The sequence below is a fragment of the Marmota flaviventris genome, chromosome 16 (genome assembly GCF_047511675.1).
Source record: "Marmota flaviventris isolate mMarFla1 chromosome 16, mMarFla1.hap1, whole genome shotgun sequence".
Lineage (NCBI taxonomy): Eukaryota > Metazoa > Chordata > Mammalia > Rodentia > Sciuridae > Marmota > Marmota flaviventris.
In genome coordinates this window covers 21,831,037-21,850,376 of record NC_092513.1, presented here as the reverse complement: position 1 = coordinate 21,850,376, position 19,340 = coordinate 21,831,037, and the positions used below count along the sequence as shown (strand labels likewise).

Below are 19,340 nucleotides of genomic sequence, written 5' to 3'. Positions count from 1 at the left end.
GTCCATCCCGATTTGAGTGGACTGACTGGGTGGTGACTATTGCCAGCTGAGGCGTGACTGGAGGAGGTGACCACTGGGCTGTGCCCTGGAAGGTTATATCTTCCCTGTGTTCCCTTCCCCCTCCTCCCCTCTCTGCTTTCTGGATGTCATGAATGAACCTCACTTTTTCACCATGACCTTGTGCCATGATGTCTTGCCTCACTTTGGGCCCAGAGCAAGGCTTTAGAAACAACAAGCCCCAAATAAACTCTCCCTTCTCCAAGTTGGTCTTGTCAGATATTTTGGTCATAGTGACTCAAACCTAAGTGATGCAGGTGGGGACACAGAAAGGATCTGTGGGGAGAAGGCCAGTCTGGTGTCATTTGGAATCTTTACCAATATAATTTACCCAAGGTTTAAATACTCTGTTATTTAACACTTGGTGGAGAGTAAAGTTCTAGGTGCTTTTTTGGGGGGCAAGTGGCAGAGTTGGATAGAATAAGTAAGTGACAATGAATGATAGAAGATGGAAAGTTTTTACACAAAGTACCACTAAAGTGCTCCTATTACAGAAAAATTAAGTATGCTACTGAAACTGAGGTTGTAATTCTGAGAATAATGAGGCTAAAACTTAGTTTAGTGGGTATTTTAAATGAAATGAAATGCTGGTTCAAAAGAATAAAGGACCCATATAGGAAAATGTCCATTGCTTCTACTGTTTCACACCAGGTAGTTTGAAAGAAAATGGGATTAAACAGTGGCAAAAAAAATCATTAGACAGTAACAAATGATTAAATATTGAAAATAAGATTCTAATGAACATTGTTGAATCTTTAGTCTTAGAGATTGTTCAAAATGAAATTAGAAGTGCTTGAATGGTTTGGGTATACACCTGTCTGAGTAAAATCTCAGCCCAGTGACTTCCTGAGATCATTTCAAAGTCTTCAATTTAACAACCAAGTGTTAAAACACAACACTAGCAGTCTCAAAATGAATATACTTTATACTTGCTTCAATAATTCAATATTCTTAAATGATTTTTCTATTCCTCCTATTGATTCTTTATGTTCATTTCTATTTATGAATAAAACCTACCTGATGAAATCCCACCAACTCTGGGGTTTGAGACAGGATGACAAGTTCATAGTTAGCTGCAGCAACTTAGCAAGTTGCTTAACACTAAGCAAATTAAAGAGAACCTGTCTCAAAATAAAAAACTCAAAGGGCTGGAGAAGTGGCTCAGTGGTGAAGTGAGTTCAGTCACTGGGTTCAGTCTACACTAAGCTATCCATGTCCATTGGAAACATTTGGATGGAAATGAAGACTTAGCAGGGATTTTAGATAGTAGTTTTATTTGCTTCTGGAAGTGGGATTTACTATTTTAAAATCCATCTGGACATTGTTCTAAATAACTCTGCTCACACTATTGAGTTGATTTTTAATTTTATGAAACACTATATCTGAGTGGCTTTTTAAAAAACTGAATAGATACTTCACCTTAAGGAAAAGGTAGAAATAGTCCCCTGAATCTTCACCACAGTACTGCTGACTGTTGATATTTAATCCTCTCTGATTTAATTTGGAAAAGATTCATTATTTATGTCTAAATTTTCAAGAACTGACTGATATGGGATGATGGCCATATCTGGGATTTTTGAATTCTTAATTTCTCATAGTATTTGGGGGGCCAATTTTTTTTTCATTCATTGTGGCCATGGTGCTAAATCTTTTGTTTTACATGCTATCCCTGATTTTAAGTTTATTTATTCAAGGAAACTTTTCAAATGCTTCAACTGTTTTGAAAATATTTTTTTTAAAGAAAAGGAATTTAACTATCAGACTTTTTACATGAACATATTTCCCTGTGCTCTTTCATTGCAGGTTTCCAAATTAAATCTTTCACTTCCCTGCGCTTCCTATCAGAACCTGCTGATGCTGTCACCATGAGAGGAGGAAATGTCCTCCTGAACTGCTCTGCAGAGTCCGATCGAGGAGTCCCCATCATCAAGTGGAAGAAAGATGGCATCCACCTAGCCTTGGGAATAGATGACAGGAAGCAGCAGCTTCCCAATGGGTCTCTGTTGATACAGAACATACTTCATTCCAGACACCACAAGCCCGATGAGGGACTTTACCAATGTGAGGCGTCTTTGGGAGAGACTGGGTCAATTATTAGTCGGATAGCAAAAGTTGCAGTAGCAGGTAAGTGGGTCCTTTATTTTCCTTTTTCTATGCTATCTTTGTATTTATTTGAGGGGGGCAATAAGAAAATAATATTTGTAGAAATAATGTATATTTTTTTAATTGAAAAGCAATTTTTATATGCTAAGTGAAGTTTTTGATATATGTATACATTGTAAAATAATTATATCAAGCTAATTAGTATATGCATCCACCACTTCACATTTTTATCCTTGTTTTTTTCTGTGGTTAGAATGTTTAAAATGACTATTTTGCAAAATATATATATATATATATATATATATATATATATATATATATATATATATATATATATATAAAATGTGGTCATCAATCTATGCAATAGATCTGAAGACTGTATTCCTTTTATCTAACGGAAACCATGTACTTTTCAACAGACATCTCCCCACTTCCTTCCCCTCTACCCTCCAAGCCTCTGGTAAATAGTATTCTGTGCTCCAGTTTTTGGATTCCATGTATAAGTGAAACCATACAGCCTTTGTCTTTTTGTGCCTAGTTTGCCAGGCTCACCCATGTCGTCAAAATATTAGGATTTTCTTTTATAAAGATTGAACAATATTTGAAAAAGATGGCGGCGAGGGGAGTGCATTGCCCCCGTGTGCTGCTTCACTGTGTGGGAGTATGACAAGTCAGGACGGCTAAAGGATATCTTGTTAGGAATTTCCAGCAATAGTGGGGTGCTCCGGAACCTGGAGGAAGGATTTCCATCGCACGAGGATCAGCTACGGGGACTCAAACACGAGAGGTTTGTCGCACTGCTTATTCAGCAAATCGGCCCGAGGCTAGAATCTGCAGCGTGCGCTGGGATAGAGACGCAGGGTTACAGCGCTGCAGTTTCTGCCAGCCGCGCAAGCACCATACTCAGGGCTGAATTCTGGGTTCGAGACGGGGGAAGGAAGCGGTCCATCTCGGTTCTCCACACCGGTCAGACCACAGAGGAGTCCAGCAGCCACCATGTTGGTAAACTGACGTCACCACCGCTGTTTTCGACTGACCGCAGCTCATTCAGCCATAGAACAGGTAATTTCAGGCTGCAATTCGCCTGCGGCTTGCAGACAGATTGCTAGGGCTCAGCGCCTGGGTGCTTCTTAGAACCTGATCTTATCGGAGTGAATACCCAGCGCGGAGCGGCTGCTGAGCCCGCGGAGGCTGCTTCTTGGACCCTGCGCCTACCAGAGCATACAACAAGCACTAAGCAGCCGAATTACGGCTCCCGGAACTGAGCCCGCGGGGACTGCTTCTTGGAGCTTACATTTATAGGAGCTTACACCGAGCACGGAGTGGCCGAGTTCCGGCTCCCGGAACTTCCCTGGCCCGGGGCTAGGAGCCCGCGGAAACTGCTTCTCGGTCCGGGTCCTGCTGAGGGCCGGTCAGGACTCACCCGGTGCTTTGGTTGCCCGGCAAGGGGAACGAAATGCTGCCATTCGCATAGGATACCAACATGGCAGAGATCTGATGTCTGCAGAAAGCGGCGGAGGAGGGAACTTCATCAATACCAGTGGTGACATAAGCAGTTGGTCTCCTGGTAGGGGGGGTGAGGCACAGTCACCCGAGTCTCCTCAATTTGTCGTCGAGCCAGAGGGAAGGAGCCGGGCCGCCGCCAGCGCCCGGAGCAGGCCCAGCGGCTTGCCAGCGTGGTGACCGCGTGACCCCAATTGGAGAGGGGGCGGAGCGGAGCCGCCACCCGCAACCGCAAGGTGGGCAGACCCGCGACCCAGTGGTACATGGGCGTGGTAGGAGGGGCAGGGCAGAGCCGCGGTTCGCGCTGTGACGAATGAGCGTGCAAGGTAAACAGACCTGTGACAGCCTGGCGGGTCAGGCCCAGTGGCCTGCCAGTGTGGTACACACGTCACCCCAACTGGAGTAGGGGCAGAGCAGATCCTTCTCCCACGCCCGGATCAGGCCCTGCCGGTGTGGTGGTCACGTGACCCCAATCGGGGTGCCCGCAGGGTGAGCAGACCAGTGATCAACCTGTAGATCAGGCCCAGGGGTCCGCAGGCGTGGTAGGAGGGGCAGGGCAGATCCGCCGCCCGCGCCTCCAAGGTAGGCAGACCTACAACAGACCTGCGGATCAGGCCCAGGAGCCTGCCGGCGTGGTACAAACACCACCCTAATTGGTGTAGTGGCAGAGCAGAGTCGCCGCCCGTGCCAGGAACAGGCCCAGTGTCCTGCAGGCGGGGTAGTCACGACACCCCAATTGGAGTAGGGGCAGAGCAGAGCCTCCACCCGTGCCCGAAAGGTGGGCAGATCTGCGACCGACCAGCGGGACAGGCCCAGTGGCCTGCCGGTACGACAGACACGTCACCCCATTTGCAGTAGGGGCAGAGTAGAGCCGCCGCCCGCGCCTGCAGGGTAGGCAAGCCTGCAACTGACCGGCGGATCAGGCCCAGTGGCCTGCCGGCGTGGTACACTCGTCACCCCAATTGGAGTAGGGGCAGAACAGAGCCGCCGCCAGCTCCCAGAACAGGCCCAGTGACCTGCCGGCGTGGTAGCCACGACAACCCAATTGGAATTAAGAAGAGAGCAGAGCCGCCGCCCGCACCTGCAGGAAAGATACGCAAGCAGTATGAAAAGACAAGGAAAGAAAGGACCACAAGCAATGCAGGTCAACGCAACTTTAGAAGAGGTAACAGCTGCAGCAGATGGAATGTCAGATAAAGAATTCAGGATATACATGCTTCAGATGATCTGGAGTATCAAGGAAGACATTAAACAGCAAAATCAGACAATGAAAGATCACTTCGACAACGAATTACGCAAACAAATCCAGGAAGCAAAGGATCAACTATACAGGGAGATAGAGGTTATAAAAAACAAACAAACAGAAATCCTAGAAATGCAGGAAGCAATAAACCAACTTAAAAACTCAATGGAGAATACTACCAGCAGAGTAGAACACTTAGAAGATAGAACATCAGACAATGAAGACAAAGTATTTCAACTGGAAAAGAACATAGACAGCTCAGCAAGACTGTTAAGAAACCATGAGCAGAACATCCAAGAAATATGGGATAACATTAAGAGACCAAATTTAAGAGTCATTGGGATACAGGAAGGTACAGAGCTCCAAACCAAAGGAATGAGAAGTCTATTCAATGAAATAATACAAGAAAACTTCCCAGACTTGAAGAATGAGACAGAATCCCAAATCCTAGAAGCCTACAGGACGCCGAATGTGCAAAATCATAAGAGATCCACACCTAGACACATTATAATGAAGATGCCCAACATACAGAATAAGGAGAGAATTTTAAAAGCTACAAGAGAAAGGAAGCAGATTACATTTAGGGGTAAGCCAATCAGGATAACAGCTGATCTGTCAACACAGACTCTGAAAGCTAGAAGATCCTGGAATAACATATTTCAAACACTGAAAGAAAATGGGTTCCAACCAAGAATTGTGTATCCAGCGAAATTAAGCTTCAGGATGGAGGATGAAATTAAAACCTTCCACGATAAACAAAAGTTTAAAGAATTCGCAGCTAGAAAACCATCTCTTCAAAACATCCTCGCCAAAGCATTACAGGAAGAGGAAATGGAAAATAACAATGAAAACCAACAGTGGGAGGTAGGACAGTAAAGGGGGGGGGGATAATCAAAGAGGAAAACAAACCATGTTTAGTAACAGAAATAAACAAATATGGCTGGAAGAACAACCCATATCTCAATAATAACCCTAAATGTTAATGGCTTAAACTCACCAATTAAGAGACACAGGCTAGTAGAATGGATCACAAAACAAGACCCAACAATATGCTGCCTACAGGAGACGCATTTGATAGGAAAGGACATACATAGGCTGAAGGTGAAAGGTTGGGAAAAATCATATCACTCATATGGACTTCGGAAACAAGCAGGAGTGTCCATACTCATATCAAATAAAATAGATTTCAAGCCAAAGTTAATCAAAAGAGATAAAGAGGGACACTACATACTGCTTAAGGGAACCATACACCAACAAGACATAACAATCATAAATATTTATGCCCCAAACAATGGTGCAGCTATATTCGTCAAACAAACTCTTCTCAAGTTCAAGAGTCTAATAGACCACCATACCATAATCATGGGAGACTTCAACACACCTCTCTCGCCACTGGACAGATCTTCCAAACAAAAGTTGAATAAGGAAACTATAGAACTCAATAACACTATTAATAACCTAGACCTAATTGACATATATAGAATATACCACCCAACATCAAGCAGTTACACTTTTTTCTCAGCAGCACATGGATCCTTCTCAAAAATAGATCATATATTATGTCACAGGGCAACTCTTAGACAATATAAAGGAGTAGAGATAATACCATGCATCTTATCTGATCATAATGGAATGAAACTGAAAATCAACGATAAAAGAAGGAAGGAAAAAGCATACATCACTTGGAGAATGAACAATAGGTTACTGAACGATCAATGGGTTATAGAAGACATCAAGAAGGAAATCAAAAAATTCTTAGAGATAAATGAAAACACAGACACAACATATCGGAATCTATGGGACACATTGAAAGCAGTTCTAAGAGGAAAATTCATTGCTTGGAGTTCATTCCTTAAAAAAAGAAAAAACCAACAAATAAATGATCTCATACTTCATCTCAAAATCCTGGAAAATGAAGAGCAAAACAACAGCAAAAGAAGTAGAAGGCAAGAAATAATTAAAATCAGAGCTGAAATTAATGAAATCGAAACAAAAGAAACAATTGAAAAAATTGACAAAACTAAAAGTTGGTTCTTTGAAAAAATAAACAAAATCGACAGACCCTTAGCGATGCTAGCGAAGAGAAGAAGAGAGAGAACTCAAATTACTAGCATACGGGATGAAAAAGGCAATATCACAACAGACACTTCAGAAATACAGAAGATAATCAAAAACTATTTTGAATCCTTATACTCCAATAAATTAGAAGATAGTGAAGGCATAGATAAATTTCTTAAGTCATATGATCTGCCCAGATTGAGTCAGGAGGATATAGAAAACCTAAACAGACCAATATCAATTGAGGAAATAGAAGAAACCATAAAAAGACTACCAACTAAGAAAAGCCCAGGTCCAGATGGGTATACAGCAGAATTTTACAAAACCTTTAAAGAAGAACTAATACCAATACTTTTCAAGCTACTTCAGGAAATAGAAAAGGAGGGAGAACTTCCAAATTCATTCTATGAGGCCAACATCACCCTGATACCTAAACCAGACAAAGACACTTCAAAGAAAGGAAACTACAGACCAATATCTCTAATGAACCTAGATGCAAAAATCCTCAATAAAATTCTGGCGAATCGGATACAAAAACATATCAAAAAAATTGTACACCATGATCAAGTAGGATTCATCCCTGGGATGCAAGGCTGGTTCAATATACGGAAATCAATAAATGTTATTCACCACATCAATAGACTTAAAAATAAGAACCATATGATCATCTCGATAGATGCGGAAAAAGCATTTGACAAAGTACAGCATCCCTTTATGTTCAAAACTCTAGAAAAACTAGGGATAACAGGAACATACCTCAATATTGTAAAAGCAATCTATGCTAAGCCTCAGGCTAGCATCATTCTGAATGGAGAAAAACTGAAGGCATTCCCTCTAAAATCTGGAACTAGACAGGGATGCCCTCTCTCTCCACTTCTGTTCAATATAGTTCTCGAAACACTGGCCAGAGCAATTAGACAGACGAAAGAAATTAAAGGCATAAAAATAGGAAATGAAGAACTTAAATTATCACTATTTGCAGATGATATGATTCTATACCTAGCAGACCCAAAAGGCTCTACAAAGAAACTATTAGAGCTAATAAATGAATTCAGCAAAGTGGCAGGATATAAAATCAACACACATAAATCAAAGGCATTCCTGTATATCAGCGACAAATCCTCTGAATTGGAAATGAGGACAACCACTCCATTCAAAATATCTTCAAAAAAAATAAAATACTTGGGAATCAACCTAACAAAAGAGGTGAAAGACTTATACAATGAAAACTACAGAACCCTAAAGAGAGAAATAGAAGAAGATCTTAGAAGATGGAAAAATATACCCTGTTCATGGATAGGCAGAACTAACATCATCAAAATGGCGATATTACCAAAAGTTCTCTATAGGTTTAATGCAATGCCAATCAAAATCCCATCGGCATTTCTTGTAGAAATAGAGAAAGCAATCATGAAATTCATATGGAAAAATAAAAGACCCAGAATAGCAAAAACAATGCTAAGCAGGAAGTGTGAATCAGGCGGTATAGCGATACCAGACTTCAAACTATACTACAGAGCAATAGTAACAAAAACAGCATGGTACTGGTACCAAAACAGGCGGGTGGACCAATGGTACAGAATAGAGGACACAGAAACCAATCCACAAAACTACAACTATCTTATATTTGATAAAGGGGCTAAAAGCATGCAATGGAGGAAGGATAGCATCTTCAACAAATGGTGCTGGGAAAACTGGAAATCCATATGCAACAAAATGAAACTGAATCCCTTTCTCTCGCCATGCACAAAAGTGAATTCAAAATGGATCAAGGAGCTTGATATCAAATCAGAGACGCGCCGTCTGATAGAAGAAAAAGTTGGCTACGATCTACAGTCGGTGGGGTCGGGCTCCAAATTCCTCAATAGGACACCCATAGCACAAAAGTTAATAACTAGAATCAACAAATGGGACTTACTCAAACTAAAAAGTTTTTTCTCAGCAAAAGAAACAATAAGAGAGGTAAATAGGGAGCCTACACCCTGGGAACAAATCTTTACTCCTCACACTTCAGATAGAGCCCTAATATCCAGAGTATACAAAGAACTCAAAAAATTAGACAATAAGAAAACAAACAACCCAATCAACAAATGGGCCAAGGACCTGAACAGACACTTCTCAGAGGAGGACATACAGTCAATCAACAAGTACATGAAAAAATGCTCAACATCTCTAGCTGTCAGAGAAATGCAAATCAAAACCACCCTAAGATACCATCTCACTCCAGTAAGATTGGCAGCCATTAGGAAGTCAAACAACAACAAGTGCTGGCGAGGATGTGGGGAAAAGGGTACACTTGTACATTGCTGGTGGGACTGCAGATTGGTGCAGCCAATTTGGAAAGCAGTATGGAGATTTCTTGGAAAGCTGGGAATGGAGCCACCATTTGACCCAGCTATTCCCCTTCTTGGTCTATTCCCTAAAGACCTAAAAAGAGCATGCTACAGGGACACTGCTACATCGATGTTCATAGCAGCACAGTTCACAATAGCAAGACTGTGGAACCAACCTAGATGCCCTTCAATAGACGAATGGATAAAAAAAATGTGGCATTTATACACAATGGAGTATTACTCTGCATTAAAAAATGACAAAATCATAGAATTTACAGGGAAATGGATGGCATTAGAGCAGATTATGCTAAGTGAAGCTAGCCAATCCCTAAAAAACAAATGCCAAATGTCTTCTTTGATATAAGGAGAGTAACTAAGAACAGTGTAGGGACGAAGAACAGGAGAAGAAGATTAACATTTAACAGGGATGAGAGGTGGGAGGGAAAGGGAGAGAGAAGGGAAATTGCATGGTAATGGAAGGAGACCCTCAGGGTTATACAGTGGAGGAGGTAGAGAGAGAGGAGGGGAGGGGAGGGGAGAGGTGGGGAGGGGGGAGGGTGGAGGATGGGAAAGGCAGTGGAGCACAACAGACACTAGTATGGCAATTTGTAAATCAATGGATGTGTAACTGATGTGATTCTGCAATCTGTGTATGGGGTGAAGGTGGGAGTTCATAACCCACTTGAATCAAAGTGTGGAATATGATATGTCAAGAAATTTGTAATGTTTTGAACAACCCACAATAAAAAATTTAAAAAAAATAAATAAATAAAGATTGAACAATATTCTAGCAGATATACATAAATCTATATAAATATATACATGTATATGTCATATGCATATGCAGTGCGTTTTCTTTATCATTTCATCCATTGATGTTACTTAGATTGATTCTGAATCTTCGCTATTGTGCATAATACTTCAATGAACATTGGAGTATAGATACTCCTTTGTTATTTTGATTTTATTTTTTTGGATACCTATACTTACTAAGTAGTAATATAGCTGCATCGTTCAGTTTACCTATTTTCAGTTTTTTTGAGGGACCTCTATGCTGTTTTCCATAATGGCTGTACTAATTTACTTTCCCCATCAGCAATGTGCATTGTTAAGACAAAGAAAGGATGTAAAGATTCATGTCTCATGGTCTCAACTGATTTTTGTCCTGAAATTAGCTTGGAAAACAGTTGAAAGACCTTAATAATCAACATAGTATTATGAAATTTTTTAAAGAAACTAGCCTGGCTTATGTTGATTCACTGCTTACGTATATGGAAGGGCTTTTTGAATAGAAAAAAATATGAAAAAAGTAATTTCCTAATTAATTCCTTTTTACTAATATTGACCTTTTATATGGTATAAGTTACAACATGAGAAATAAAAATTTCTATTTGTTTTTCCATATCTTGATTCTTGGCCACATGTTGGCTCAATGGCTGGATGATAACCTCAGTATATTTCTTTCATCTGGATATATTGAAGGCATGTAGACTCTGGTAGAACAGTGGAATATTCTGGAATCCATGGCATTGCTATGTCTGCTCTATTATTTCAATCAGAAGGCAACTCATAATTAATTCTTTTGGCCCTTGCAGTGTTAGAACTACAGGGAAAGGAAAAGGATTTTTGCTCTTACTTGTTTCTATAATGATTCAACCAAATGTTGAGCTGTGATATATTTTTTTTAAATTTGATATGGAACATTAAACAAAGCCAACAGATCCAACCTGAAATAAATTTAAACCATCAAATGGGTAAACAGATTTGAAGGACTATTTCCAAACTTAATCTTTAATTCTTCATTAAAAAAAAAATGAGCCAATAGGCTCTTAGTTAGCCCTTTAATCCTTTCCCAGATCTCATTCAGTCCAGTTTCCTCCTGTAGAATGGTCAGTGTGAGAACTCATTTTCAACAATAATAGCAACTGGGACAATGAGACAGGACCCCCACGCATGCATGTGCTTGTGTGCACACATACTCATGCACTCTTCCATGTTGGTTCAAGCCAATTGAAATCCTGGAAAGATGCTGTAAGAACTATAACACATACATATTCCATCAGCCCTTGAACTCAGCTTCACAACCCCATTGTGTGTGTGTTTGTGTGTCCAATTTCTTTTCTCCTCCAAGGACTCTGTTTAGACTGTTCCCTCAAAATTCCTACATTGAATTTCCAGCTCCCAATGTGATCCTATTAGGAGGTGGGATCTTTGGAAATGGTTAAGGGATGAATGTGATTAGGACCCTTATACAGAGGAATTCAGAGAGTTCCATCACTCTTTATCACGTGAGAATACAACAAGAAGTCAGCCGTCTGCAACCCGAAGAGTCCTGACCACAAACCCATCCTGCTGCACCCTAATCTCAGCCTTCCAGCCACTAGAACTGTAAGAAATGAAATTCTCTTTTTTATAGGCCACATAGTCTATGGTACTTTGTCCTAGCAGCCAAACTAACAAAGGCAGACTCTTTCATATCCATTTATCCTAGAGATTTCCTCAGTAAAGATGTCCTGGTGATAGGGTCCTCACCCACAGGTAGAGTAGCCAACCATTCTGATTTACCCTGAGTTTACCATTTGAAAAGTTCCCTGTCCTAAGAAGCCCTTCATTGCTAGCTAAAACTAGAATGTTTGGCACCCTACCTAGAGGTAACCCTGCCTGCTTTAACAATGACAGACTGAAGAGACAAGTAAGGTGACATCCTGATCATGAAAACGAGATCTTAAGCCACCTGGGGACTTGTGAGTGATGGGTGTCTGAAATCTGATTAATGAGTATCAAGTATAGAGAGGACTGAAAGTTGATGATAATTATGACTGATTAAGAGGACTAAGTAGAACAAGTGCTGAGGATCAGGCAAAGCTGCATGCCTAGAATGCTTCAGATGGGGTGGAAAGGGCATAATTTGACTTTCCGTCACTTGGGAATTTCTGGATTTACGGATCTCCCCCATCAGTTGTCTATAACCAAAGTTACTCTGCTTATTCAAATGAATCAAGCTGGCATTTTGATGCCCTATTACAAAAGGCAGCTGCATCTGCCCTGTTAATGAAAATGGCCTGATATGTTGCAGTTTCAGTTTTTCTACCATCTAGATTCACTTTTATGTCTTCTCTGTTTCAATGGTGAAATGAAGAACGATTCCTTCCCTGTGAGATATTAAAATAAAGTAGCTTTGACTTTAGTATTCTGCACAAGGATAAGCTCACGGATTCAGTCATTGAGTTGCAATCTAATATTAGATTGTATCATTTCAAAGCAATAAGGCTGTTCACAGCATTTTAAACACTTACCATGCTGTTTGGCAACACAGAATACATCAATGTTATGTCTGCTGAGGTTAAGATTGCCAAACCACTAGAATTCACAAGGGGCATATATCTTCCTTGTAATAAAGACCATGGACCTGATTTAATCTCATTTTTAAAGCATTAGTAGTCAATAAACCAGTCACTACTAAAAGGTAACAGTCTGCTTTGCTTGGGTAAAAAAAAAAAAATGTTCTCTAACCTCAGGTGTAGTGGCAGTGTAGTGCCCGTTTGATACAATGCCCCTCTTCCACTTTTGCTTTCTCAATGTGTCTTGATAAAAAGAAATGTAGCAGATGAAATCTTTTAACAGGCAGAATATTTTATGCAATGGTTTCGCCATGTGTCACTCATCCTATTTTCTAGGAACTTCTCAAGTACTCTTTAAACCCTGAGTGCACACTTGGCTTAAGAGGGAAGGAGAGTGGAAAAGATAATGGTTTGGATATGAGGGATCCCCCCAAAGCTCCTGTGTGAATGCAGGAATATTTGGAGGAGAAACAATGACATCATGAGAGCTGCAATCTAATCAGTTCATCCTAGTTTGAATTAACTGGGTGGTAACTGTAGGCAGGTGGAGTATGGCTGGAGCAGGTGGGTTATCTTCCCAGTGGCCTCTTCCCCTCTCTCTGCTTCCTGGCCACTAGTAGGTGGCAGTGCTTCCCAAACATGGCTTTCCACCATGGTTTTCTGACACCTCTGACCCAGAGCAGTGGAGTTACTCAAACCTGGACTGAACCTCTGAAAGCCTGAGCCAACATAAATTTTTTCCTCCTCTAAGTTGTCCTCATTGGGACTTTTGGACACAGGGACAAATCGCTGACTAATACACCATCCAATAAGTTGTTAAAAGTCACAGTGCAACAGGTTAATGACCATGAGTATTTCTAGTAATTTTGAGTTCAATTAGTAAAGAATTCCTGGGCTATCAAATATGCATTTGAAAGCAATTTCACCAGTACTGGCTGACACTTGAAAATTTCATTTTTATCCAGTAAGTTTTAATCTAAATTGTTGAGGTCTTTCCTGCCATGTATATATCTCTGTTTAGGCATAAGATTGATTTTGAAGAGAAGCAAAATACACTTTGTTATCTATAATGCTTCTTCAACCACATTCTCCACTCTGTACTTAATAAAGCACCTTAATGTTTAGTAACAGATATTTATCTTGCCAATGAAAACATAAGGCTTTATGCCATATATGGAGAGCTCTGTCCTTGTCATCCCCTCTTTCCTTCTTTTCTTCCTCCTCTTTCCCCACTCTTTCTTCCATATTGGATTTGACCAGATTAAGCTGTCCTATATCTGGGCATATATAAATATACTCACGGTGGATTGTGTTAGATTGCTTTATATCTCAGGAGTCTAAAATTAAATGATTAAGGACTTTGGGTTGGTAAATGGACTAATGGACTGTGCTGGAACATTGCATCTAACCATGTCCATCTTCCTTGCTCCAGATATTTCCAGCTCTCCAAGCCACTGGATTCTCTTTTCTTCAATATACAAAATAATAACCAACCTCTTAAGGCTGTAATGATTTTTAAATGGAACATAGTTTTATGGAGCAAGAGTACTGTAAATAAACATAGTAGTGGTTATTTTAGCATTATTACAGTATTTACTAGTCGGAATTAACAAATTTTAATGTTCCCATGTGATTGTGGAAAATACTTCTTTTTCATTTTGGTGGGGGAATGAAACATAGGTTACAAATACTGAACCTTAAATTTTGTAATCTTGGATCAGTTATCTGCCTTTGTGATCTCTGAACACAAAGTGACAAACCCTAACTTAGTTTTCAAGAAGTTGAAGGCTACAGTTCAAGAAGTATTTAAATCCCTCTGACTGAAAGATTCATTTTTGATGAGTTGATCTATGATCATATCCCTGCAGTCAGTATTATTTGTGTTGACAAGATCAGGAGTTCTAGGTAGAGCAAGTACTGCAGTCATCCCTGATAGAGATTCTTAGCCATCTTCTAGTTCTCTTTAATGCCTTTTCAACTGAAAAATATTCACTGAGGTAGGGTTCATGGGACTTTGTGTAGACTGGGAGTTTCACAAATTGTCCCCTTCCTTTAGGAAAAAAAATGACATTATTATGGTTTGGGTTAAAAGTATCCCCCCCAGAACTCATGTTTTGAAGCCTTGGCCTCCAGTTCAGCAATTTTCAGATATAGGGCTTTTAGGAAATGCTTGGATCTTGAGGGATTTAATTCCATCAGTGAATTAATACATTGACCAATTTTTAACTTGAATGGACTATTGGGAGGTGGTAGGAACTATAGGATGTGGAACCTAATTGAAGGGAACAGGTTCTTGGGGACATTCCATTGGAGACTATATCTTGTCCTGCCCTTTCTCTCTCCACACTTCCTGGCTACCATTCTGTAATTAGCTTTCCTCCACTATACCCTTCTGCCATGATGTTCTGCCTCATCTCAGGCATGAAGTAATGAAACCAACCAGTCAAGGACTGAGACCACAAAATTGTGACCAAAATAAATCCTTCCCCTGTTAAGTTGCTTTTCTGGGATATTGTGCCACAGTGGCAAAAGCTGATTAACACAGATATCAATGTGAAAGAAAACCAAATGGAACAAAGCTCTCTGAATAGTCTTGAAAGACCCATTTATTCCATTTTACGTGATATAACCAGAACACACCTGTCAACCCATCCACACACTTACTTACTCATTCAATTACTTGCACACATGCTTCACCCACAGGCTCTGAGGGACACAATTGGAACCTAGTGTGGCTTCTGCTTATCCTTACTCTTCTGGGAAAACAGTGGGAAGATCCCTTTTTAAGTAAAGTGACAATGACTGCAAGGCACATTATGGAGAACTTGTGTCCAGGTAGCTTTGTCCTCTGTTAATTTTTGAGTATTTACATCTCAGCATTAAAACCACACTGACTTGCATTTTGTGTTTCTTTAAAAAGTAAGTCTCCATGCATTATCTCATAATGCTCAAAAAAGTTCAGAGCAGAGGGGAAGTTAACAGCAGAGGGGAAGCAGGTAGGTGATGTTCTATAAGCAGAGACTAGAACTTACATTGCCCAAGGCTGGATGCACAATATTCTCATCACTTTGTTTCTCAATCTAAGGACATTGGGTAATTTCCCGTTCAGTCATCTGTCAATCACCTATTTAAAATCAATTAAACTCTCTAAAATGTAACTAAGGGAAAAGAATAATGACAACAATAATTGATTTTACTTATTAGTTTAGTTCATTGAAAAATATTAATTCTATGGGGAAATTATAGTATTTGAATGTTTTCTTTTGGGATGAGAAGACTTAGCTTTGATAGCTGTATGTTCAATAATGACAAATGATACATCTCTACTGAAAAATTGTGAACATATAATTTTTAAAACAAACTCATAAATAGTCTTCTAGGAATACATTTAGTTTTTTTTTTTTTTAATCTTTTTAAGTGGTTTTTATAAATCAGGACAAGTTTTAAAAGGCCAACTAAATTGCATTTACTTGAGTTGTTATTTCATTCAGAGCCTATGTTTTTTTTTCTTCCCTGTTACAATAGATGTTTCAAGATGCAAATTGTGGCACTGTGCTTTTAAATAACGCAGGCATTGTAATTAAAATTCCCCTGTGTTTTTAAAAAAAATAATTAGTTACTTGAGGAGTTGTTTCAGTGAATTCCCTTCCAGAATGCCTCCCATTTAAATGAGTTATGAAATAATTAGTGAAAGCATATTATGGTGAGAGAAGCCAGAATGAAGCATTTTGTGAAATGATAACCTGACCTTTACGTTCTTACTTAAAAGGAAGCAGAAAAAGAAGCTTGTCTGAAAGGAAAGGAGAATAAACGACATCGCCTCGGGTCACTCAAATGTTATATAAAGGAAACAGCAAGAAAAATGCTCATATTCCTTCTCTCTACAGGAGCAAATATAAGAATCTTGCCTAGAAGGTCAAGTTCATCCATTGACGCAGTTTGGAAAATGTATCCCAGGGCTCTTGAATACTCTGAAAATTCTATTTTGGGAAGGTTCAGTTACAGAGCAAAGCTTTCCATTTTACACTGATAGGAATATTGTTTATTTTCAGATGATGAGCAGCAAAATAAATTGTTCTGACTCCACATCTCTTAATGTTCTTAATTATCTCTATTTAGCTAAATGTTCCTATTGTTTTGTTGTTAAAACATGAAGGAAAGAAAATATAAGGAAGAAATGTGGCATTATGTATAAAGGTTATATGTGTGCTGATCTTATTTTCCTTGAATTTTATTGCCAGATAAAACTGTGATAATCACTAACATGCCTCCTTTGCCTACTCACCCACATACCCCCACTCCTTCAACTTAAATAATTGCATTTTAAAGGGTAGGGATTTAGTTGCCTCCTTCCTAAATCAATTAACGCTGCAAAAAAAAATTAGAATAGAAATATATGTATTACTGAAAAATATTCAGAGTGGAAAGACATCTTCTACATTATAAAAATTACAATAGAGAACTTGACAGGGCTTTTTATAGTAGAAACATCAACAAAATAAGTTTTTTAAAAATCTTCCAACCTTTCATTTCCTTTTCTTTATTGTGAATTCTAGTTCATGTGACAATGGGAATAGCTAATTATTCACTCCAATTTTAATCAGTATCTTAAGAGCACTATTCTTTTATTCATCCCTTCAGCTATCCACAGTGTGGGTTTTGCTGGTACTGTCATGAACATTGAAGAGTAATATCTAAAATAATTCTGTGATAGTAACCAAACTATTTTGAGTTCTAGAAGACCCCCCTGGAATGCAAAAGCTTGATTTTCTTGATAAAGGTGAGGCTAGCTAAGATTTAAGTCATAATAATGTAGCAGAGAAAAAGTAACATCTTTCCCTGACCTATCAGAAGGTCAGGACTGACACCCCTATGAGGAAAGACAGATGACCAAGATAAAAGCACAGCAGATTTATTTAACCAGAGTCTTACTTAGCACAGGAGCCTGCAGAAATGAAGACCCAAAGACCTGGGTGTGGGAGAGAAGGACTGCATTTTAAATCTGATGAGGAAATGAATAGTTGTATTGAAATATGATCTGCTTCAGTGATACAATGGTAATAATCCAGAGAGAACGTAGTAAAACCTGTTTACTTGGATTCCTTTCTGTGTGTCTGTATCACATTTCTTCCCCCCCCCCCCCAGATATTGGGGCAGGATACCTATCACATGAGGGTCTTATAACCTTTATTGAGGGGAGGTAGGTCAGAGAACTCTTTTATGCATAGATCTCACAAAGAGAGAGGTCAGAGAATGACCTCCAAGATGCCATATTTTGGGGTACTGTATCCTGTACCCTATCAATAAATAGGAAGATTAGGTAGCATAATTGCAAATCTCTGATGAAATTATGAATGATTATAAATTCAATAAGGCATTTTTACTTTTATGAACCTATCTCTGTTACTGATTTTTTTTTCCCATTACACTTTTTATGTACATAGTAAAATGTACTACTTAAATTTAATATTATATGGAAAACTTTGAATTCAGATATTTATATTGCATACAGAGTTTTTTCTACAAATTAAGAAGACATCCAAACCTAGAGAATGTTCTAGAATAAGTAATAAACTAGTTAGATAAAATTATGGAAAATATCATTGTATCTAGTACCTAAATCATCTTAATCTTTTCCTATCATGATCAGCAGCATATATAGGTGAAAGTACTGGATACAAATAGTGACAGAGGTACTTACTTCCTGATGAGAAATTATTGTTTTTAATAGCCTAATTTTATATTTATAATCTGTCTATGTAATCCATAATAAGCAAACTAGCCAATTGTTCATTTATCTCATAATTATTAAACATCTATTATTTAGTGGAGATAAGAGCCACCTATTTGCTGAAGCAGCCACATATTCTTTGATGCAGCAAAAAATTTGTGTTTGACCTGGAATTATGAGTTTAGCATTAAAAAAAATAAAATAGTTACAACTATTTTTGACAGCAGTTAAATAACTATAATAGGTCACCAACTTATCTCCTTATTTTATAATTTGCTGAAAATGAACACACACAGAAATGTGAGTCCCAGTCTGATAGCCAAAAGTTGTTTGGAACATTACTGTTACAATACAAAACCTGAGTTCAGAGGCCAAAGCCTTCTCCACTGAAAAGCTTGATATAAAATTTTCTCCCAGATGGGTATGGTATACACACCTATTATCTCAGTGGCTCAGGAAACTAAGGCAGGAGGTTTGCAAGTTCAAAGCCAGTCTCACCAACTTAGTGAGGCCCTAAGCAACTTAGCAAGAACCTCTCTCAAAATAAAATATTAAAAGAGAAGGAGGATATGGCTCAATGGTTAAGCATCACTGAGTTCAATCCGTTCCAAAAAATAGAAGAAGAAGAAAACCTCTCCCAGCATCTGAGCAGCAGCTATTTGTACACAAAATTTATTCTAGGTTCTTATCTGAGGCTTTTCTCTAAATGCAACTCGGGCATGGAGGCACCTGCTCTAAGTGGGCCATATGGAGTTCTGGAGCTCCATTTCTGGAGGGCAGTTAAGCACCAAGTTTCTGCCTCGCTCAGAATCTCAGTGGGCTGGAGTCAGAGTAACTGTATTTAAATTGTTTGATAGATGTCAGTATTTGGGGGTTATGAAAGCATGAGACGGTTTGTGTTTTATCATCTGTATATTTTCCATTATGATGGCTAAATGATTGGGTTTACTCTATTTCCATCCTCACCCAAA

The 19,340-nt window shown here is 39.2% G+C and overlaps 1 protein-coding gene across 1 annotated transcript in view; it reads left to right on the top strand.

The window, feature by feature from the left end:
• The window catches only part of Dcc (DCC netrin 1 receptor), a 1,066,901-nt gene that overhangs the window by 378,668 nt on the left and 668,893 nt on the right, over nt 1–19,340 (top strand). Inside the window, exon 2 of the mRNA XM_027949033.2 lies at nt 1,861–2,181. Coding sequence (XP_027804834.2) covers nt 1,861–2,181 — 321 coding nt within the window. The remainder of the gene's footprint in view (nt 1–1,860; nt 2,182–19,340) is intronic.